At 39.5% G+C, this 23,367-nt stretch overlaps 1 protein-coding gene across 4 annotated transcripts in view; it reads left to right on the top strand.

Moving 5' to 3' along the window:
* Positions 1-23,367, top strand: part of sh2b3 (SH2B adaptor protein 3) — a 62,820-nt gene that overhangs the window by 20,032 nt on the left and 19,421 nt on the right. For all 4 annotated transcript variants that reach the window (XM_063489524.1, XM_063489522.1, XM_063489525.1 and 1 more), the window contains exon 2: positions 1,025-2,158. In XM_063489524.1, the coding sequence (XP_063345594.1) occupies positions 1,052-2,158 (1,107 nt within the window). In that variant the 5' untranslated portion in view covers positions 1,025-1,051. The remainder of the gene's footprint in view (positions 1-1,024; positions 2,159-23,367) is intronic.

Genomic DNA, 23,367 nt, shown 5'->3' with positions numbered 1-23,367 from the left:
CTTCTGCCTGGGCCCCTTGTTGCCCCTCCACCCACACCTGCAGATGTTGTGGTGGAGGCTAGCCGGCAGAAGTGGTTACCCTTGCGAGACAGGTTATAGGGTCAAAAACGCTCATTAATATGGGCATCGCTCTCTACCGGATGAGCCTGTCCCCCTCCACCAACGCCACTGATTTATTTATTTTTCGTGTTAATTGTACTTAAAGAAATCCCCTTTAAGTATAATAAATAAATAAACACTTTTGTTTTCACTACACTTATGATGTTTGTTAAGTTAATGAATAATCATGTTGTTTGTGTATCGTGTTTTAAAACATGAATGATACACTGGGGGGAAAAAACGGAAGGACCATTAAAATAGGTCACGTGTAAATACACAAACACACGGATGAACATACAGGCAGTGTGGCTGATTGAGAGATTTTCTAACCGTACTTCCTCAGTCAGGGCCTCATTCACCTTCTGTCTGACTGGCTAATTACTGTTTCCATTCATAAAATACTTGAGTTGCCATCATCCGTATCAGTGGAGGTTAGAACGCAGTTTCTCCTTTCTCTCTGCTCGCCTCTGCTGTAGGAAACAATTTCCTGAAATTTACTTAAAATGTGTACACTCGCTGCGTTTTCTCCCATTAACTGAATGGTAACCGATTGTCCTTTGAGTGAACCGTGGCCCTGTGTTGAGATACTCTAGGATACTCTGGTTGATTGCCAGAGATTTTTTGCAGGCCCATGTAATCCAATTTGTGCGGTTACAGATCAAGCTCAGATGAAATCAGAGTTTTGAATGTTCTTTCTTAGTGTTTGAACTGTTTTTAAACTTTGAAGCAGTTCAAAATGTCCTGTAACTGTTGTGCCATTTCCCATGTTTAGTGCTGCATGTCTTGCACAACCCTCCACATTATCCTGATCTAATTGCATTCCCATATCTTGCTCTCGTTATTTGCTCCTCTGGCTTTTTTCGTTCTTTTCTTCCATGCTTCATCCATTCATTTCTCTTACCCGCCTTCTTTTTCTGTTCCGCAGTGATTCTCATCCACTCTGGTTACTGCAATGAATGGTAACACTATCCATCCAGCCAACACCACAACAGCAGCAGGCCAAGGTGTGGCAGTTGCCCAAAAAGGCTGGACGGAATTCTGCGAGCTGCATGCCATCGCCGCAGCCCAGGAGCTGGCCCGGCACTACCGGAGTTTTGCAAGAGAGCGACCACACCATGACGTGCTTCCACCAGAGACCTTTTCAAAACAATTTACTGACCTCTTCCAGCAACACTTCTGCTGCGAGGTCGACAAAGACGGCACGCCACTGGGTCAGAACACAAGCTCTGCCGCAACCGGTAGCGCTCCCTCATCGTCTCCAGTGGTCCTTCGTCCTCAGTCTGTAATCACTCGAGTGCGGACTTTGCCTCGGGTGCAGGACTATCGGGAGACTGGCAGACCAAATGGAGGAGCTGCTCCACTGACTGCGTCACCGAAACTGGAGCCGGTGGTGTTGAGCCGGGAGCAGGAGCTGCCACTGAGATGCGCTGCGGGAAACTCCTTTTCAGGATCTCGCACAATTGGCAGCGGGACACTGGTGATTCATAGCCATAGCAACGAGGAGATCTCTGGCACAGATCATCGCCAGGTATCTGAACGGTACTCTTCTGACTCTTTAACCTCGAACCCTGAAAACTCAGAAGTCACACATTTCTCTTTCAGCCAAATCCGGAAGTCTGTAAATAAGCTTTTAAAGAAATCACCCCAAGCCAGTCCGCGCTCATCCCGGGACCTTACTCCTAGGAACCCCACCACCACCAACAGTAATCTTCCAAATAATGGTGACAGAGTGGGTGCAATTTCCTCCATCAGCGAAGAGGTGTCATCCTCTTCTTCCCACTCCTCCGAAGCCACACCCACAGCTGCTTCACACCGTCCTGGAATGAAGGAGCTGATCATGGCTCCTTTCAATAGGTTTCGTAGTAAAAGGCAGAGGCGATCCGAGGCGAGCGGCTGCTGTAAAGAGGGCCAGTTGAGGTACTTTCTGGTGGATGAAACTGTTTCAGACTCACAGCCCCGCTGGCAGCGTTGCCACCTGCTGGTCAGGAGGATCAGAGACATTCAAGGAGGAAGAGGAGCAGGGGAAAGTTACCAGTTGGAGCTCTATGATCCTCCAAAGGTAGAAACACAAGCTTTTGCGCACTTTATATTCATCGTACACGCGATTCACTAAACTCTAACAGCTCAGCTGTGGTTTCACATGATAATATGTGGGCATTTCTTTGAAAACAGTTCACAGCCGGTGAAAAGTATTCATTTTTATTTTTAAATAGCTTTCTGTACAAAATTTGACTCCTGGGGTTTCCATCTGAAACAGCTTCATGACTTTTGCTTACAAAGAGAAAGATAGAGAAAGATTTGTCTTGACATCCTTATCAGTGGACTGGTGTTTCGTGTAGGTTTAGGTGATCTCACAATCGTTTATCGTGGTCTCTCTTTATCTGCCACATTATCTGCAGAGAAATCATACAGATTAAATCATTAATGCTGCTATGTGTAAGTATTTTATTTTGAAAGCTCCACTGCTGCTAACCAGCTAGCCCCGGCCTAGCCCATCTCACGTGTACACAACTACTCATGTGATCTTGAGTTAAACTAAATATGTGAAAGAAGTATCATTTATATCATGAACTGTAAAACCCTTGTATGATCTTCTGGTCTGATTGCTCGCCTCTAGTTGCATGCATGAAGTGTAAGAATGGTACCGATGGCACTATTCTCAATTTTTTCAAGTTTATTTAGTCAGGCTAGTATGAATATCTTTATCTGCCTTTATTATCATTTGGAAAAGACAAAAGAGTATGAGTTTTTTAGTAAAATAATTATTTAGTTGCACACTTTTTATAGTTTTCTTTTGGTTTCTATTGGACATAAAAGTCATCAAAGTGTGTGAGGAGTGTTTAAGTCAAGAGGTTACAGAAATACTGTTTAGCTTGTCAGGCAACTAAACATATAAAATTATGCCATGATGTTGCAAATTAAAGGAGATTGCAAATCGTTTACTTTCTTTCTCGGCACACTAGACTAGAGTTTTTTTGCCTGAAAAGTCACGGTGTAACCCCTCCTGTCACCTCATATCCTCCTATATTCAAACAAATAGAATTTAGCTATGCTAGTCTGCAGCTTTTGTTAACTGTGTATGGAAAGAGACTAGTCATGCACTACAAGTGCATCCTCAGTACTTTATAGATATGAGCGAGAAAGAAAGAAAACAAATGTATTTTCAGAAATGTTGAAGAAGTCAATTCAAAATATTGTCTACTGATCTACACACATCACGATTTATCTTCTTGATGCTTAGTTTGATTGCAACAAGCAGATGCTCATGAAAACCACTGATCGTTTTCTGTTGCTGCTGTTCTCAGTACAGGAGAGCTTTGCCGAGTTTCACTGGATTGTGTCTGCCGCTTTTGCAGATGTGCATGTGTTTTTTTTGTGTGTGTTTTTTTTTAAATAACCTCTTCTCAGAACTGCTCACACTGAGACATGTTACAGCTGACAGGTTCGTCATCTTGTGTTTCATATCTATGCATGGTAGGTCACTAGATCTGTTTGTGTCAATTGGATGGAAACCCACATTTGCCTTTAAAGGGCTGGGTAAAGTTTGCCAAGCAGTGTCACATACTCTTAAGTTAACGCACACACAAAAACAAGCGCACACACATTAAGGCACAAAGTCATTTCCTGTTTCCAGCTGTTTAGTTGCAGGGGTTTCCCCCCCTCCTTCAAATCATCTATTTTCTCTGCCTGTGTTTGTTTTTGTTTGCATAAATGGTATTTTTACTGCCTCTAAGAAGCTCCTTTTAGTGAATAGTTTGCCACATGACAAAACAAGACGAAAACTGTGATGACATTTAGCTTTGCCTCAAAAAAAACGTCTTGTCTTACTGACGGTTTGCATTTCACCTTTGCTTCTGGTGATTCAGTGGCATCTAGAGGGAGTGTTTTGATGATAAACACAAAGCTTTTTTGTTAACCAAACTGAAAACAAAAACTGAAAAGATATTAGTCATATACTCACAGCTTAGTTTAAAGGAGAGCATGAGCTTCAGGTTCACTCATGCTTTCCATGCACAATAGGGTCATCACAGTTCATAGATGATTTGTTTCACACTGGTACCCTTTAAAGATTAGCCTAACTGGTTTACCCTTTAACCTAGTTAAAGAAGTGGAAATTAAGTTGCTAGTCATATGAGATAAATTTAATCAGTTCGTACTTCATTGACTATTGTTACTCATCCCTTTATTAATTTACAAACATATACAGGGCATTTCTATAGCTCAGAAATATAGCTCAGTATTTTCTCGCTGTGACATTTTCACTCGATTACATCAACGAATCTGCAACATTCATGTCTTCTTTTAATCCTTGGTGAGTAGATACACCTCCCACACTGTTTCCTGTTTGCTTGGGGTTTTCTGCAGCCAGTCACAACTTTTCTCCTTACACGAAGCAACCACGACATTAAAACCGTCGATCTAACATTAGTTAACTTACCCAAATGCCAGTAAAACAGCTCTGACCCTGTCAGGACTGTGCAATGACCTGATACCTGCAGGGTTGGGCCTCAGTGGATCGAGCTTGTTCACAATAATCCCACAGATGGTTGGTCAGATTGGAGTCTGGGGTCTGAACAGTTTTGGTTTGAATATAGTAGAGATTTTTAGTAAATAATTAAAAATAATGCTTATATAGCTTCAAAAATTATTTACGTTTTATCAAAGTGCAGTTCAGATTAACTGTTAGGTCTATGACATCACTAACCGAACTGTAGCTGCAGCAAGTGGCAGGTAGATGTAAACAAGCAAAGTGGAAACTTAGATGGATAACAACCCTCAAACCAGCAGTACTTTGAACTGTATGCGATCCATATGTTGGCTGTAACAGAGTAAACTGGCATATAACCACTGGAGAGGAGTAGTAGGTAGCCATGTTCAGCACATGCATGTTAATGTTAACCTGCAAGTAAAGAAAGAAGAAGGCTGCTGCTGCTGCTAGCACTGCAAACATTAGTGCCTCACATAGCAAACTAATCTGATAATGTGCGTGAAAGTGACACATGTCAACAAGCTTTCTGACTTTTGGATTAGTCAACTATTATTATTTATTAGTAGTAGTATTTCTTCCCAGTTAATCAACCAGTAAATAACTTGCCAGGATTATCCCTTCTGTATTGTACAGTGTATTTCCAGGGGGATGTTGGTCTGCCACGATGTGTAGGTGGGTGGTGATGGATGATAGGACTCAATGTAAGATGATTAGTTTTATTCACTAAAGTTGTCAGTGGTTTAAATGCAGTGCCTGACTGGTGTATTACTTCTTAATTAACACTTGTTAATGCCAAGTGGCAATTGTAAGTTGGAAACATGACATCAGTTGTTGCTGTAAGCTCTTCGCAGCACAGCAGGATGTATTTCTTTCTTTCTTTTTCTCTTTCTCTTTTTCTCTCTCTCCCCGCATGCTTAGCTCCCCCCACAAGGCCTCATGGCATTAAACCCTGCAATATTTCCAGATGGGGCCAGCTGTGAGGCTGCATGTAGTTGCACACTTAGCCCCTAAACCAGTAATCAGAGCAGGTCGAATGCTGTCCTGGGCCCTGCCATCTATAAGGTCACTGTGAGCAGAGTTTAGTCTCTTTAGGGTGTGTGCAAGTGTGCATTCAGACACAAATAGAGGTCCATGAGAGAGACATTGCATGCATGTGCATGTGTCTGAGGGCGTATGTGTGTCTGTAGAGTTTTATATTTAGCAGCCCTCGAGTCCTCAGCTGCCTACAGCCCTAACCATGTGTGTGAGGTAATTCAGTTGATTTCAGAGCCAGAGTTGTGCATGTGTGCACGTGCTTGCGTGTTTATTTAGAATGGGAAGACATTGGCAGGATTTGCCTGGCTGTTTGCAATTTTGCTTTAATGCACTGGTGCTCTGAATACGCTCTCTCTTAATGTGTGTGTGTGTGTGTGCGCGCGTGTGTGTGTGTGTGTGTGCGCATGTGTGATCTTGGAAGGCAGATAGATAAGGGCCTGAGAATGACCTTAAAAGGAAGGAGAGCTGTGGACTAGCATTCTCACATTTAATGTACACATGAAAAACTTGTGCATTAATGCCCTTAACAGTTATTTAAACACACCAAGCTGGAATGCGTTGAGGTTGCTATTAGTACAGTTTCCCTATTCTGAATGAAAGTTGGGGTTTTTCACATCTGTAGGCAATGTGTCAGTGTGTGAGCATGCACGCCTGCACACATCACACATATCTTGGCTGCACAGAACATAATAATCCATGAGCAAAGTACGCATGCATTTTTATTTATGTGTGAGAAACAGAAGTAATATCAGTGAGCTCATTTAGCACAAAGGCGCAAGCTGCATGGAAACTGATAATGAGTTTGCGTGAGAAAGCAGCAGGCAACAGCACAGTTGTCGGTTGCTTAGTATTAGCCTGAAAAGGCAATAAACCAGTAAGATGATACCCTGTAAGATTTTATGCAACACATTAGGTTGTCTTTGAGTATTGCTGTTTTAGTAGGTTGACTTGCTAAAGGCAACAGTCAGCTAGGTTACTTCTGGGAAAGATGCAGTCGCTTTTCAGCCAAGTCCTAACAAATGTCTGTTTTGTCCTATAATTATAGTTAAAACTGAGGGCAGTTTCACTTCTGCATAATCTGAAGTGTTAGCCCATATTTAGGCCTGAAATAGATTTGAAGCATGCAGCTGCTATAGGTACTGTGTGGAAGATTAAAGCCTCGATTACACCGTGAGTACACTTGGGTCCGCACGGGCCTGAGTGACGTCAATTCTGTGATCAGACGATGAAGGTGAGGGTACACGCGGATGTCTGCCTGCCAGCCCGTTTACATTACAGTGCATGTGCACCCCAGTTGTCGACTTGAGAGAATGACTTCTCAACTCTTGGGACTCCATCCGTGTCCGTATCTGCAGCATGGAGTATAATCAAGGAAAAGTGAGATCCCAGAAGTGCAGTTTTAAGGAACTGATCTGTGAATGCAGTTTATCTGATGGCAACACAATAAAGAACATTTTGTATCACATCATTTTATCTCTGTACAGCTGTGGGAGTTTCCTTGGTGATTGCAAAGTTAATATATTATACTGTTTTAATATTCTACAGAAAAATAATGTCAAATATTGGTCATAAATTGCACACATTTATAGTAGAGTTGAAACACTTTACTGGGTTTCATATTAAAATTGATGAGTAACACAGAATGTGCATTTTAAGTGTTTAAAAAAAGGGCAACAAGAGAGATAATATATCTCTATATCTTTATCCTTCCATCATCAGCAGCTTGTCAAAATTAATAACTTGGTTTCATGTTTAAAGTATATCACAGCATCTGATCTCCTTCTTCAGATGGTTATCATACTGTGAAAATTGTATAACCTATCATCCCCTAACCTAACAGTGCACTAAAATTACGATAGTGTTCTAGTTAAGGAACTTAACGCAACTTTAACTGCTTTCTCCTGCTTAGTTTGCTTGCTTTGGTCAAATTAGTAGCAATAGCATAATTGCTTTCATTTTTTAGGCTTGCAGGCTGCTGCTTGCTGAACCACCACTGTCTGTGTGAACTATGTGAGTCACTGATGTCTCATCTAATGTGCACTCAAGTCCTGCCCAGTGTGTACCGGGATAGACTCCAGCACCCCCGCAATGTTAGTTGGATGAACTGCAGTTCTTCAAATGGCCACTTGAGGCATGCTCCAAAAAGCAAAATGTCCAACCATCGATTATTAACTGCCTTGAACAAATAACAATTCTGGTTTCTGTGGATGGCTTCCCCCTTTCTAAAGACCTCTATAGGGGTGAATTTTTATGTGTAACTCGTCCAACATGAGACCGGAATAGGGGGTGTGGCTACTTGGAATCCTAGGTGTGCAAACAAAGGCAATGTAACTCTTGATATATTGCAGAAGTGAAAATTGTTATGTCAGCTGAAAAGAGAAGCAGTCTCCAAATTCTCATTTCGCCTCGGTATTCAACGCTGGAACTTCATGTTACAAGTTAATTTAAATTATTTATTGTGATGAAGTGTTTTATTGTGAGGTTTTGTGTGTATGTTTGACATAATTCGTTTAGCTTTTCTTTGCTTTGACTGTTTCTGTACCGCTGAGGCTGTTTATTCAATAGCGATTCCTACTTTTCCTTTTATCTGATGTTCAGTAGTCAAGGTTACAGACAAGGTTTGTGTCTTGCCAGGAAAATCGTGGCTCTGTCTTCCAGAGAGAGTTCCCACAGACTGCTACAGTCTGATATGTTTCCTCAGACCTCCTGTAGACTTCATCTTAATCATACGCCTCTCATCTCATCCCATCTCATCTCAGCTGCGCATATGTGCGTGCTTGTCCATTCGCATGTGTTTGTTCCAGCTCTTCTAATCTTTCCCACATGCTCTTGTTTCATGCTTGTGTGTACATGTGCATGCATGATGTATATTGTTGATTTTCAAGCAGGTCCTTCGCTTTCTTAGTGTGTTTGTACATTCGCACACATACTTTTATGTATGTGAGCATGTATCGTACAAGCTTCTTTTTTGCCTCCCATTTAATATGTCATGCTTTATCATGAAGCTGCAGCAAAAAGTCTGAAATAGAACTTTCAAAAATGGATCTTCTGAGTCAAACATGGATTTTTACCACAACGATCAACAGAATCAAATGCTTTCTTATATGCATTAGATGCTGTTTTCTTTGAGTGAACATTCACTGCTTTTTTTTCCTCTGCACTTTCTTATTGACAGTAAGAGAGGAGTTTGCAGCATCAGTGGAAAATAGTTTTCAAACAGACTCTGGTGTCCATCTGTTCTGTGTTACTTGTTGTAATTCAGTCTCTCATATGGCAACATGCAGCGTTAATTTGGCTTGGCTCGTTGCATACCACAACTAAAGCCCTAAACACATGGGCCCCAGTCAGCTGTCCGAGAAACAGAATGAAACCAGGCGAGAGAGACGCAGGAAACACAACAGGAGGAGACATGAGAAAGACAGACTGACGGTTAGGCTGAAATCAAAAAAATATCAGAATGTATTAAAGTTAATTTTCCCTCGTGAAAAGTCTTCTCTAGTTTCACACATAGGCATATTTACAGGCCCATTTTATCCATATCGAATAATTTAAAAATGCATGTTTTCTCACATTGAGACATGCATATTTTTAAAAGTTTGCCTCTGTGGTTTCTGCTGCTAAGCCGGCACAATCAAAGTGAATCAAATTTTATTTGTGCTGTTCCAAGCTTTTGCAAATGGCATTTCAAAGGCTCAACATCAGTGTGTTTTTCCATAAATAATGTCCTACTTCGTGAGGATCACATGCACAGTGCTGAGGCTTTATTGGAACTACAATATTTCTCTGCTACAAACTTCTTTTTTTTTTTCGATATGTTTCCAGTATGCCAATGACATCGGATGACTACTTGTTTACACTAATTTAGAAACAAAGTCGATTTCAGCTTTCTCAGAAAATGCAAACCAGACTTAAGCACATCAGTAAAGAAATAGATTGATTACATGATCTAGAAAAATCTTTAGGTTTTATGTATTCTAGTATACTGAATAACTTTGGGTTTGGGAGTGGTGGTTGGGCAAAAAAAGACTGCCTGTAAGACATTACCCAGCTGTGATTGTAAAAATAAAAAAAAATTATAATGTTTTTCCATTGTCTGGCCAAACATTTAGTCAGTCGATTCTCAAATCAAATAGCAGATTAATCAATAATGGAGATATTACCCTAGCAAAGTGAAATGCAATATGTCTTTTCTTCCAAGAGAAGCACAATGATCAGTCTGTCACCGTTCGCAACAGTATTTAGAACAGCAGAGATTGTCTCTCTTCAGAAATAGTTTCCTTCTTACTCAGAACTGTCTTCATATCTCACCCACAAAGTTGTATCTTTTCTGCTTTCCAGGGATCGAGTTTCATGAAATCTTCAAATGATGCCTTCAAGTAACTGAGTCATGTAATATGTGTGGGTGCACTTGCATTTTTGACTATTCACCAAAGGTGTGCTTACCGCATGTATTTAGGTGCAAACTTTCAGGTAACGAATCCATTTGGTGGAACGAGACAGATGAAACAGACTCGAGACTAAATGTTCATGTTCGTGTTTGTGACGTTAAAGGCAACAAGGTTTGAAGAGGACAAAGGTTCTTCTCACATGCCTCAACTCGTCCTCACTTCCTCTAATTTTACATCATCTGATCTCATCCAGCCCACAGAGATCTGAGGGATGTTTTGAAAGAAAAAAAATCAGGATAGTTAGAGCTCTGCAAAGACCTTACACAGCTAGCCAGTTGGCTTTGAGCATGTGTGGTTGGTTGGAATAATAAATGTTTTGAAATGTAACGACCGCCCATAGTGACTCTGAAGTGAAGGAAAAACAGGTCTGTTTTGCTGGATGAGTTTATTGATGTCTTTTTTTCTTTAATAAGAGTTGTATGTGGCGCTACTGTGGATTTGATTGGAGGGTTATATAGAGATTAGAGCAGGATTTTTAAAATGGCTTCAAGTCAAAGTGGGGAAAAAAAAGATAGCCATAAGTTTTTGGCTTACATTACGTTCTGTCTGTGACCATTCGGGTAGATGATTGATGGCTGGCCTTTGTGCGGGTGAGAGTGTGAAAGACGGCAAACCCACACATTCTCAGGTTACTAAGTGAATAATGCCATGAAGTTGTGGTCAAAGGTTTATATACCCACATCATGGGCATGAATGTCGTGGTAATTTTTGGGCTCTTAATGATTTATGTGATCTATTCTTTTTTGCTTGTACAGCATCAATAACAGCTCTGAAAAACAAACATTGGGTGCACAAGTTTGAAATTATTTTACTAAAAGGAGGATGCCACTGTAGCTCAATTGAGTGCACTGGAGACTTCTAAACCAAAGGCTAGAATCTGTATTGCTGGCTAAACGATTGGCGCCATTCCCCACATTGTCTCCCTACTTATCTGTGTACTCTGTGCACTGTCATGTCAAACAAAGGCTAAAATGTCCAACTGTTAATATTTTTTTTAAAAAATGTATAAAATAGAGTTGAAAAAAATACCCAGGTAGCCTGCCCAAAAGTTATTTGTGATGGAAAACTGGATTTGTATTGCTTTTTTCCCTCTGGCAATATTCAAAGATTCTTTATTTTGAAGGCACAGATTGATTTGCTGAAGTTGTATTTACTTTCGATGTCCCATTTTTTTGCTGGCTTTTTTGTTTGATCTTTGCCAGTCTCTAACACTACATTTTGTGTTTTGTGTAACTGTTTTCCATTGTTCATGTACCAAGTCAGCAGCAAACAAAATCCAACTTCATGAAGTTTTCAACTTTCATTAATTACTGAAACTGCTTTAGAGGCGAGTCAGTTGATTTTCGTGTTGAATTTGAGTCATATGTTTATTTTTCTTAATCATTTATATTCAAACGGGAAGAAAGTAAATATTAAAAGAACCACCCAAAGCACAACTCTACATAATTCAACAGGCTACAGCCTGCACAAGGGCTGAATCCTTCTACTTCAGCTCTTGCTGACCAAATGAAGTCTTGCTGGTTATCCCTAACTAAAAACAAACATTTCACAAAGCACCTGGACTTAACATCAGATGCATTAAAAGCAGCTGACAGAGGCTGGAAGCTTCAGCAAGTTATGTGGATCGGTTATTATATGACATCACCTGGAAGTCCTGTGTGGAGCTTATTGAAATCAGTTTCTTGTGGAGTTTCAAAGAGTTGGATTTAAAGGTTTGCTGGCAAGGTGAGGTGCTGAATTATGGCTGAGTTCACCAGTGTTGAAAGTAAAGTCATGGGAAAGTGCAGTGAAGTGCTTGGACAAAACTAGTCACAAAATTGCCTCTGTATGTTGTCACAGTGGGAGCTGAAGTGGCAGTGCTATGAAGTGATACAACAGGAGCATGAATTAGTGAGCATAATAAGCACGAAAGATTTCAAGTACATAGCCTGGTGATTAGAAAGTGAAAAGTGAGCACGGGTAGCTTGCTAGTGTCAGTGTTAGTCATTCTTTACCAGAATGTCTCATTAGGCCATTTTCTCTGTGTGGTTAAACATAAGAGCTCCATTTGCCGGTGCTGGATTTCAGACAATTCCCCGTCCAGAGTCTTTTTTCATATATATATAATTTTAGATTTTGCATCTTAATTAAAAAGTCTTCACAGACCAGTCTTGCATGAAAGTAGGCTTGAGGGATTAAGACTGAGTAGAAAACCAGTGTTCAGTAAGAACTGGCAGTAATGACTCCTGTCAGGAGCACATGAGGACTCATAGAAATCTCGCCAAGTACAAGCCCACAAATTTCCAAGAAAAGCACTTGGTGTTGATATATCTCAAGGCTTCAAAGGAGTAAAACCTCTCATAGGTTCTAGACTACAGACAATAGATCACTGGCAAACGTTCCTCTTCTTCAACTTGCCTCAACCGATCTAGATATGGGCAGACAAAACAAAGGCACTTTTTAACCTTTAATTCTTTTCGCTCTGCATTGATGTCCTGTGATATGAATTATGTACAGATTTGTGATGGAAACACTCTTTAAGTTTATGTACTGGATCCATCTCGGTTGACGTGTTTATATGAACCTGTCTACCCACGCACTTCACAGCAGGAAGGAACAGCTGATCCTGTTTCCAGGGATGGCCATGACTTTCAAATATATTAGTCATTAAATTATGAAAACAAAAATGGGATCGCTTATGCAAGTATTTTTCATTTTAAATTAGCAACTTTCCATCTTCTGCCAATGCTTTGGATGATGTAAGGCATTTCTTCTGCCAGAAAGTGGCAGTAATGCACCTACACGCTGTTTGAAAACCAATATTAAACAACCAAAATAGAGGATGGATGTGTTACTACCTACCAGGCGGCAGGTAAAGCAAGTGTGCTGCAGTGAGATTAGTACAAACAGAAGAAAGAAACAGCTCATAAAGCCCTTAAGGAAAAAAAAATAACGAGGTGCAGTGTACACTGCTGCAAGCAAAATTAGCACGTTTCACATCATTTTACTGCTATTTGTGGAAGAATAGTCAAATAGTTCCTGACTACTAACAATCAAATAGCATCTTTGCTTTAATTTCATATTTCTAGTACAGATGGATTACATATTAATGGGAATCCTGAACCCTTGCGAGGAGATGCTGGCATAGTTTAAGGAAAGCTAAATCAATACCGAGTTGTTCAGAAATATTTCTAGAAAGCCCTCGTTCACAGGGCCAAAGAGTCACCGAATGGTTTGAGTACTGTGTGCATGACAATTGTGCTATGACCTTTGTAGTCCTCTTTGAGAGATTAGGCCTGTATTCTGACACTGCCTTCCACCTTCATCACCAAACCACCAAATGGGGGAATAGCTTACGAACATCGCTCCATCAGACTTTAGACTAGAAGAATCACCGGCCCATAACTTTATTTTGGTAATTTCTCCTTTAATTTGTCATTCAGCTTTAGTTATATGGAACGAGCACCGGCTATGTTTTCATTCGAGCGTTGCACTTTCAATAACGTTTTAAGAAAATCTCCTGAAAACAATGCAGATTAATGTTTCCATCCACTGTTATGAGGAGTTGGTTTGTTAAACAGCTGGCTGCACTAATTCTCCAGCTGCCTGCCATTAAATTACAACAAGATGATATAATTAACAGGGAAATAGTTAAGCCCACAAGCCATGGCAAACAATATGAACTCCTTCACCAAACTTTTGCATTAGTGTTTGTTTCGCATATTGATTTGAGGAGCATTGTGATGGCCTCATCTGTCCACACAGATCAGATGTTTCCATCTGCAGCTCGTTTTCATTTATTCAGTGCAGAACAGCCTTCAGTGAACATCTGAGTTATGTTTCAGTGTTTCCATAACTTTGTCATTAACAGTATCCGTAGGAGAGGATGAATGGAAACCCAGAAAAATAACTTTGTAAGACCTGCGCAGAAAAATAGCCAGGAACTATTAGGAAATTTGCCTAATTTTTCAGACAGGTTTCAAGAAAAAAAGTCAAAAATATGCCTCCTAAAACCACAAAACCAAACACATTTGTGCCTTTGGATGCTTGTCAAATAATAACCACATAATTTTCTGTAATTTTTTCCCACTATTCCTTGGTCTTTGGTAGAGGTCACCCATTACCATGAAGCCATTAAGCTGCAATCTAGAAAGTCCAGCTTGAGTCTAACAGACTTGTGTACCATCTGACTTGTGCAATGCATTTTACTAATGCATAGCAGTTGTTCCTCCACATAGTTTTGCAGCATTTTTAAAAAGCCCAGAGTGAATATCTGCAATTAGAAAAGAAGCCAGCTAAGCAGCACAGACACTGGACTTGGATATCTGACTCCTTTGAGGAGGATGTAGGCAAGTAGAAGTTGTAAAAGATCTCATGGCAGGTCAAGAATTTACTTCCAATAAGTTTTCCAGCAAAACGGGATTCGCTTTCACCGGGAACTCTGGTTTCTCCTGTCATCGTAAAATATGCAGCCTGTCAGGGGGATTCTTAATCTCACGAGTTATATTTCCTGGTTGAATAAAAGTTAACCTCACGAGCAGCTTGTAGGTTGTACCTGCACAGAAAACAATCAGGGCTACCTTTCATAGCCTGCTCACTCTGTGACTGGAAAGGTTTAATAGTAAAGAAATTGATGCTATTTTAAATACTTGAATTAATCTTCTTTTTTTTAAAATTGAGGCGCAAAAGGTTGCTTTTTAATACCTAAAAGAACACTGTAAAGCAGAAGCAGCTGAGCTGAGATATGGTGAAAACGAGAAAAAGTTCATGGCAGCAGGCAGCTTGTCACATCATTTTTCTTTTTTCTTTTTTTTGTTTGTATTAAGTCTAAAGGAGCCCAACATATTTCTCATGCAGAGTGGAAAAGTTCTCTCTCTCCTCTCTCACAGTGCTGAAAATGCACGTGTTTGCCTGTGTGTATTTCAGTGTGACAAAAATGTAGAGAAACATCTAAAGGAAGTAGAGTGGTTAGAGTCATGTGGTCAAGATGTTTGTCAGATCTCTTGCTGTGTCTTTCTAGTTCTGTCTTCTTCTGCACAAGGTCCTCTCATGCTGCGTTTATGTGTCTTTGCTTGTGTCAAAGAAAACTGCATATGTGTGACTCATGACATGGCTACTATTTATTTGTTCATGCATTTTAAATGTGTTTTTTCCCCCCTCGTGTTGTAAGCTCTTTGTTGGCCTCTGTTTTGTGTGTGTGTGTGCAACCTACAACCACAGTGCCAGCGCACATGACCTTGCTGAGTGGCGTGTGGAAAGCCCCCAAGCTGTGCAGCACCCTCACCCATCAGGGTTTTTTTTGGCCTTTGTTCATCTTCTTCATCAGATCCCATGCAGATCTGAACACACTTTCACACCTGCACACTTTCACACTCACCTGCAAAGGCTATTGTATTACCAAGAACAATTATGTCACGGTTTGAGTAAGCAGAATTGCAGCGATATTAGGCATGTGCATTTATCGAAGGTGGTTTGTTGTCACGGAAACGAACTGCATAGCAGTCGGCAGAGGATGAAGTTCGTGTATAGTTGTTTTGCAAAATCAACTGGAAATGTTTAATGCAGCACGAGCATGAGCTGCAGACTAAGCACTGGCAGAAAGGGTTGCACAAAGACAAGGCTGACCCCTTTTGTTTGGTCTTCCTCCACCCAAAATCATAATGCTGAACTCCTCAGACAGGAATTCAAAGGTCACATATTGCATGCTCTGTGATTTCCTTTAATTTTCTTTAGTGCAGTGCGCTCAGCAGAGCACATCCCTCAACCGACACCATGTTTGTGTACTGCTTTAGCCGTGGCAATGCTATGCCCTAACCTGTACCCCCTACTTTTATAGTGCTGGGATTTTTCTACATCTTTACATAAAGGCACAGTTGGAGCAGGTTTTTCCATGGTTGCCCTTTTCTTTTCTTTTTTTAGATCCACACAGTTGAAATGATTATGCAAAACTTTATTAAAATTTAGTTCAGCAAATATTGGAAACCATTATGTGTGGAAAAATAAATATTATGACCTTAAAGAAGGACTTTTTTAGTCACAGGACTGTTTTGCATTATTTTTAGCTCAATGTACGCAATGATTTGGGGAATTGATCTGTTTCTGCCTGCTATATTTATTTTGCACTTTTCTAATAATACCAGTTTTTGATCATTCACTTATCTGATTCCCACAAGGTCATTGTGAGAATCTGACATTTGCTAATTGTTCAGGTTGGCTGTGCTCTAAAATTGTTTCTCATTTACAAATTTTCTCAAGGCTGCAGACAAACTTCCTGTTCTTTAAATGTGGCTATTGAGGGCTTTTTGTTTGTTTTCTCTTTTAGTGTGAAAATCTATCATTGTTCATATTTGGTTTTACTGTCGAAACGAACACTTTTGTGCAAACTCTGCAAAAAAAAAATTGCACACATATTTTTTTTTCTTTCAGCACCTTCAGACATGTAAAGCAGTGGTTCACAGATGGACCAGATGTGCCTTGGTGGTATTATGGGAATAATAGATTATTACTGCATTATATTAGATTACTGAATCAGTATATTGCATGCACCCATTTGCCTTTTGGGAATTATGAAATGCATCATGGGCCTGTGATTGGTAAATAAGGGAGATCATGAATCACTTTATTTTGTGTAGCCAACACCAGTGCAGACACTCACCACTAGGGCTGTGCGATATGACAAAATATAAAACGTCTATCGTTTCATATTATACAGCATCTTTTGTTTCGTGGTGTCGCAAAATACACTGTTTACGGCAGTATTTTTTCATCTTTTGGATGGTCACCACGTGGATGCAGACAGAGAATACCAGTGAAGATGAGGCAGAACCAGGTAGCTCCAAACAGGAGGACCAGTCAAAACAAATCGAGGACCTTGTTCCTAAACGAGGGTCTACCTCTGTAGCATGGACATGGTTTGGCTATGAAAAGTCTGACATGGACCAGGAACCTTTTTTTTTTTTTAACGGACCAGGAAGCTGCACTATGCAAATTATGCCGCAAACCGGTCCCCACCACAGACTCAAACGCGACAAACCTCCTCTACCACCTACGCAAGAATATGGAGAGAGTTTACAGATGAGAAGCAAAAAAGAACTGTCAGGTGTTCAAAATAAACCTTAGACTCAATGTTAGAACAGGTTTTTCCCCGCAGCATGCCATGTTATAAATACTCGAAAAAATAAAATAAAATAAAAATCACGGCCGTTACAAATTATATCTAAAAATATATAGTTTCATGCATCGGTCAAAACACTCGACCCCAGTGCACAACGCCCAGCTGAATACACTTCACACACGTCGAGTTGCCCGAGATTCACAGAATTTACAGAAAATGCACTATTTTGTGATTTATATATTAGACATGAGATTTTGTGTGTATATATGTATATATATATATTGACCAGGAATGTGAACGAGAGTTAGGCTAACTTAAACATGGTGCGATTCTCGTTAAAGAGGCTCTGTGAAACTAATCATTATTCTGAGAAAAACTTGGCCTGTTTCAAAAAACGAACTGAATCTGAATGATAAGCACCAAGTTTTTTCGGTTGTGTAATATAGCAAAGAGGTGAGGTATATGTCGGATATAGGAAGTTGCAACAGTACTGGAAAAAAAAAAGGCTGCAAATTAGCTGCCAGAAGAGCTTTACTATGACACTGCAATAAAAGAACAGACGACTGACATGTATTAATGGTACTTTAGAAATTGTTGCAAACCACTGCGCTAAACAACATCTTTGTTACTTCTACCTAAAGGAGCTTAAAGGCATACGGAACTTTAATATAACTCGAATGTATTTTTCTGAGTTTTCCGTGGCTTGTCCAAATCCCTGATTAAACTATTTCATTAACAAGATTTATTTCCAAGTGTTATTTACTAACAAATTGTGGTATGTGTTCTAAATATTCACATACTAGAAAAAAAAGTCTGTAAAAAGCACTAAAATTGTTCAAACAGTACTAAAAATGTTTCTATATCTGCATCTTTTCTGTGCAGTCTACAGACACATTCAGGGCATGTGTATTGGCACTAAGTTATTAAATATTAATTGAGAAACTAATCTGCAGACTAATGACTTTTTTGTCTCCTTCTCATTACAGTTTTTCCGTGAAGCATTAAATAGGCTGTAACAAGTCCATGCGTACTTTACCCTCTACTCATCACACTTTTCTCTCTCCACTCGGCTTATTCTGAGGCACATCTCCAACCCTGCAGATCTCCCTCCTCCCGGTTCTTTCTGGACAACACTTCCCACTAGAGAGCCAAACACAACTAACATTTATTCATTATCTACCCCTCTGAATTTCACCTCAGAAAGTCTGGGACTCATTCTTGTTTTTCTTTTTTTTTTAATCTTGTTGCAAACTGATATGATTTGTTAAATGAGCTGTAGCTTATAAACATTTAGAGCTTTCTCTGGTCCCAGTAAGACAGGAGTGATTAGTGCGGCTTGTGTCTGGGTCAAAGTTAAAGTTGAGTTTAATTTGTTATTTTAGGATTTGCACACAGTTTTAAAACAGAAAACAAAAATGCACAGCAAAAAGGGAGTGAAGAAAAATGTGCTTCATGCTGGAGAGGATTACACTTTTCTCCACACATATGAACAGTTACTGGACCCAACACACCCTTAACTGACCATCACATGTACACACACACACCCATAACTGACACAAGTACACATGTGGGTTAGTAGATCCTACACAAACAAGCAATTTTCCATTCACTGCTGCATGAATTTGGTGCCTTTTTGTTTTTTGTTTTTTTTGGTTTTTTTTACAAATTTGTGCTCAGCCAGTAAAAAGCATAAACAGTGTCGCGCTGCAAATAACGACACAACTACATGCATAGTTTATGGAAGACTAAGAGCTGTGGGCCAGCTTTTCATTGTTATTTCATAGTCTGTTAGATTTCCAAAACGATACATCTCTTAACTTCTTTACTGAGAAAAGCGTGTCATGCAGGTGTGAAAATATTTTTGCAAGATTTTGCTCATTGATGCAAAACTGAATCAGTTAAAGTACTTGGAAACTCAGCTGCAGCAAAGCCCATGTAAGCGTGCGCAGTTTCGCGTTCGCCTCACCACTACACCCAATCGCATAATCTATTTTCTGCTTCTTAGTAAGCACATTTCACCATCGGAGCAAAGTCTCCAAAAAGGTGCTGCTTGGGAAAATTCATCTTGAATGGATTATTTTGTATTTACGTGATAAAGAGATTTAAGTTTAATTCGACTGGAACAGCGGTTAGGGCAATGACCTAGTAACAACTATCCACAGACATTTGTCTTTCCATAGAGAGTTTGGAAAAATATATTTCTATAGTTTGTAGTTATTTTAAATACAGTTTTTGGGGGTCAAAAGGAAGATTAGTGGTTCGGTTTCCAGATCTTCCACTCTTTGTGTCTAAGCGAACCCCAAACTACCCTTGATGCGGTGTCTGAGTGATGGATAAAAGCTCTTATCGCCTATAGAATAAAGTGCTGTGTAAATCTGTATGGGTGAATGTGGCTTTTAGTGTGAAAGCACTTGAAGTGGTTAAAAAAAGAAAACAAAAGCGGTATATAAGTATTGATCAATTTGCCATTTACCATAGTGACTAGTGCTGGGCGATATGACGATATATATCGTGTGGACGATAGAAAAGTGTCTATCGTGCCATTTGTCTTCTATCGTTTCTATCGTTTCTAACCCGAATTTTATAAATTATTACATAAAATATATAATTAACCCTTTACAACCGGTCGGAGCAGGCACACTCCGTTTTCCCTAACTATTTTTAAATCCCTGTAGAACTGGAACCACGTAAGGTAGCGCAATAATGTTTTTTTTTTTGCATATGAAACCGTAGGAGTTGTACTTACATCTTATTCCATTAGCTTGCCCTAGGTCACGGTTTTCTTCCACATATAGCTTTGCAAAAATTGCAACAAAAACATAATATTCCAGACTTGCAGCAACAAAAACGTAATATTCCAGAAACAGGCTTTGCCGATCCGATCAGCTGTTCATAACACTTCCTACGTTGGAATATAAGTCAGCGCGAACTATCGCATGTCCGCCATTACCTGTCCGAAACCGGAAGTGACGTCATTTCGCGGAAGATGTAGTTTTTTAAGCTTCAAAGCCTATGTTGGTGTTTTTAAAAGTCATGTTTGACTTTATGCTCTTCTGTATCGTTTCTGGGATGCTTAGAAGTCAAATTGCACTGTTGGAAATAGTTTATTTTGATGCACATGCTGTGTTTTTGCAAATTTGCATTTATTTATTTTCATTTTTCCTGTAGTATATAAAAATTTGTGTATCTCAAAAATAAAACTATGAAGACACTCAAAATAAATTTCTCGTGGTTGGAAACTATTTTGTGCAACTTTTTTGTATTTACAGTTTTGAGGGATAAGCCTCTTAAATTTCTCTAACTAGAAAATGTAAAAATGTATGTAAAAAAAAAAAAAAGATTTCAATTTTTTGTAGTTTATTGCACTTTTTTGCAATTTATGTAGTTACTATGGACTTAATGCATACATATTATTAAAATTTGGGCTATAACGGTTGTATTGATGTATAGCAACTTGAAATGCTCCCACAAATGGCACTACAGCATGTAAAATGTAAAGATAAGCTCTGGCGGACTTGGTTCTATGGTAGATCTTAAAGGGTTAAATAGCCTGTGCAAATATATTAGTGTTGTCTTCTCACTATACATACTCTTAACTTTATGCAAGAGATAATAAAGTATAAAAAAAATGATATTTTTCGCAAAGAAACTCCATCTTGTGGTTTTGCGACATGGTGCTGCTTTACGTGCACCCGGATTTGCGACATGCTTTACGGTAACTCAAAACAAAGACTGCACCCTCTCCACTCGCTGTTTACAGACTGCATACTTTCCAGATGACCACAGGTCAGGTGGTATATCGTGATATATATCGTTATCGTGATATAAAATAATTCATATCGTGATAAATATTTTTTCCATATCGCCCAGCACTAATAGTGACAGTAAAGAAATGGCTTTAAATAAGAAAGGGGACTCAGATTGGGATTTCTGTGACCCTCCTATATATCCCAGATTATAAGCAAGCCGTTCACACAAGTTTACACTGTAGGTTTTAGTGGAAAACCTGCAGAGATGATATTTATTCAGCTTAGTTTCACTTCATATTTTTTTCCATGATTATCCGTCAGTGGCTGCCCTGTGTTTAAGAACCACTCGTCGGCCCAGTGAGACACCCCGAAAGTGGTGTCGCTGCCATGCAATTCTATTTAGGGTCATAAAGCCACTTTTGCCCTTTGGTTATCAATGCTGTGCAGGTCAGTTTGTGGTGCTTCAAGCTTAAAAAAGGATGATTAATTTCCAAAGCAAGATGTATTTCCAAAAACTTCTGTGCCGCAAAGTATTTCACAGACTTCTCTGTCAAATGTTATTATTGGGAGTATGTCTTTGGTCGAAAGCAGCCCCAATACAAACAGTGCACGTTTTCGGTAGAAGAAAGATCCAATGAAAACTCTCAGTGGGCCTGAAGATTATCTCGAGTAACTGATACGCGATTTCTGTTTCAGTTGAGGTTTTAAAAAGTTGTGTTTTTTTAATGTCAGAAGCACAAGAAAATGAAATGCCATATCCCTCTGCTGTGTTTCAGCGATGACAGAAGTCTCACTGGTGAATATCTCACAGTTAGAGTGCTGCTGAGGGGTTTAAAAAAAGGCAGAAATGGGGAAAATGCTTCTCTGTGATTTGCATAAACACTGGCAGAATAAAGGCACATTATACAGCTATGCATGACCAATAGCTGACAAACAGTTACTCAGAAGTGTTGACTTGTTTATATCATGTTATAGTATATTCTTGTGGCTCAAAGGCTTTAGGTTTTTTAAGCTTGTGTATAAAAAATGGATGTTGATAAGTTATGTTGTAACTCTCTGACTTTTCAAGCTCGCTGTCACAGGAGTCGTGTTTTCACAAACTCAGAAAGATGTTGCTCCTTTCTTCTTTTTTTCTGCTCTGTCAGACTTACTAATTGGTCTTTACTCGTGTGCAAAACCGCAGCTAATTCATTTACGAGGAACTGCCCTAGGTTCTGTGAATCTTTAGTGCGCTGTCTTAACTTCTTCATATTTGCTTATATATCAGTATTTCTGAGAACTAAGCAAGGAGGGCAGCGCGCAGTGAAGTGACACATTTATTCATTACAGAAGGCTACGTCTCTGACAGCTTCTGACAGGTTTCCAAGAACACAGTCATCACATCAGTGTTGGTAACCCCACAAGTAGTGCTCAGTGTGTGTGCGTTTCCCACATCCTCCATGATGCCACAGATAGAGCTGATAGTGAATGTGATCAGCTCTAGTGATCTCCTGCTGCATGAACTCCACCTATATGCACAGCTAGTCTGCGCAGAGGTGAATGTACTGAGTTATTCTCAGTGACGTGAATGTTTTTAAAGCTAAACTAAAGTAAACTAAACTTCAATGCCTGTAGTGATGATTAATTTTAAAGTAGCATTTTTAGCACAGCTGCTTTAAAAAAGTTTGCACAAATCTCAAAATGCTACTGCTGCCAGAGTTAAATTCAAACATGATTCAGTTTGCCTGAATGTTTTATTTTGTGATTATAGCTGCTCTCCGTCTATGTAATCCTCAGCAGGGACCTAAAGTTCTTATCGTGTTTTGGATCTGTTTTCTTTGCAAGCTAAAAGAGACCTCCTCAAAGACAAAAGCTGGAGTTAGCTGGGGTTTAGAAAGTCTATTTCTGTCCCACCAGCTATGGAGGGCAAACTCAGGAGTGTTTATCTGCATGACACATGCAACAGGTGCTAAATTCAAACAACAGAGTGGAAAAACAATGCCAGCTGCAGCTGTATGTGTTTATAAAGTCGTTAAAAAGGGAACAATTTTTTCTGTACAAACATACCAGGAATTTGTGTACGGTAGCCAAGATTCAGGCGGCGCAATAAGCTATTCATCTTAGATTATAAACACAATCCTGTAACATATATAGGTCAAAAATGTCCACTAAAAAACATGCAGACAGACACAGAGAGGAAGATTAAAGCAGGCCATTTTCTGTAGCTAATAACAGACCAGAGCCAGAGTTAGTCTGTCCGCCCCAGTCTGCACAAAAGCATTTCTCATATGAAGTATTTGTGTTGTCATTAAATGTCAACCATGCAAATGAACACATGACATCTGTGTAGCTTCCTGAAATTACTAAAATAAACATTGCTTGCATGTAGTTGACATTTCTAGTTATATCACAGATGCGCACATTTTTTCTCTCGTAGTTTAAAGCTAACGTAGTAGTTTTGTACTGTTTTCTTAA

This window comes from Pelmatolapia mariae, linkage group LG12, assembly GCF_036321145.2.
Source record: "Pelmatolapia mariae isolate MD_Pm_ZW linkage group LG12, Pm_UMD_F_2, whole genome shotgun sequence".
Taxonomy (NCBI): Eukaryota; Metazoa; Chordata; class Actinopteri; order Cichliformes; family Cichlidae; genus Pelmatolapia; species Pelmatolapia mariae.
The sequence above is the reverse complement of the archived record's forward strand: the minus strand, read 5'-3'. Positions and strand labels throughout refer to the sequence as shown.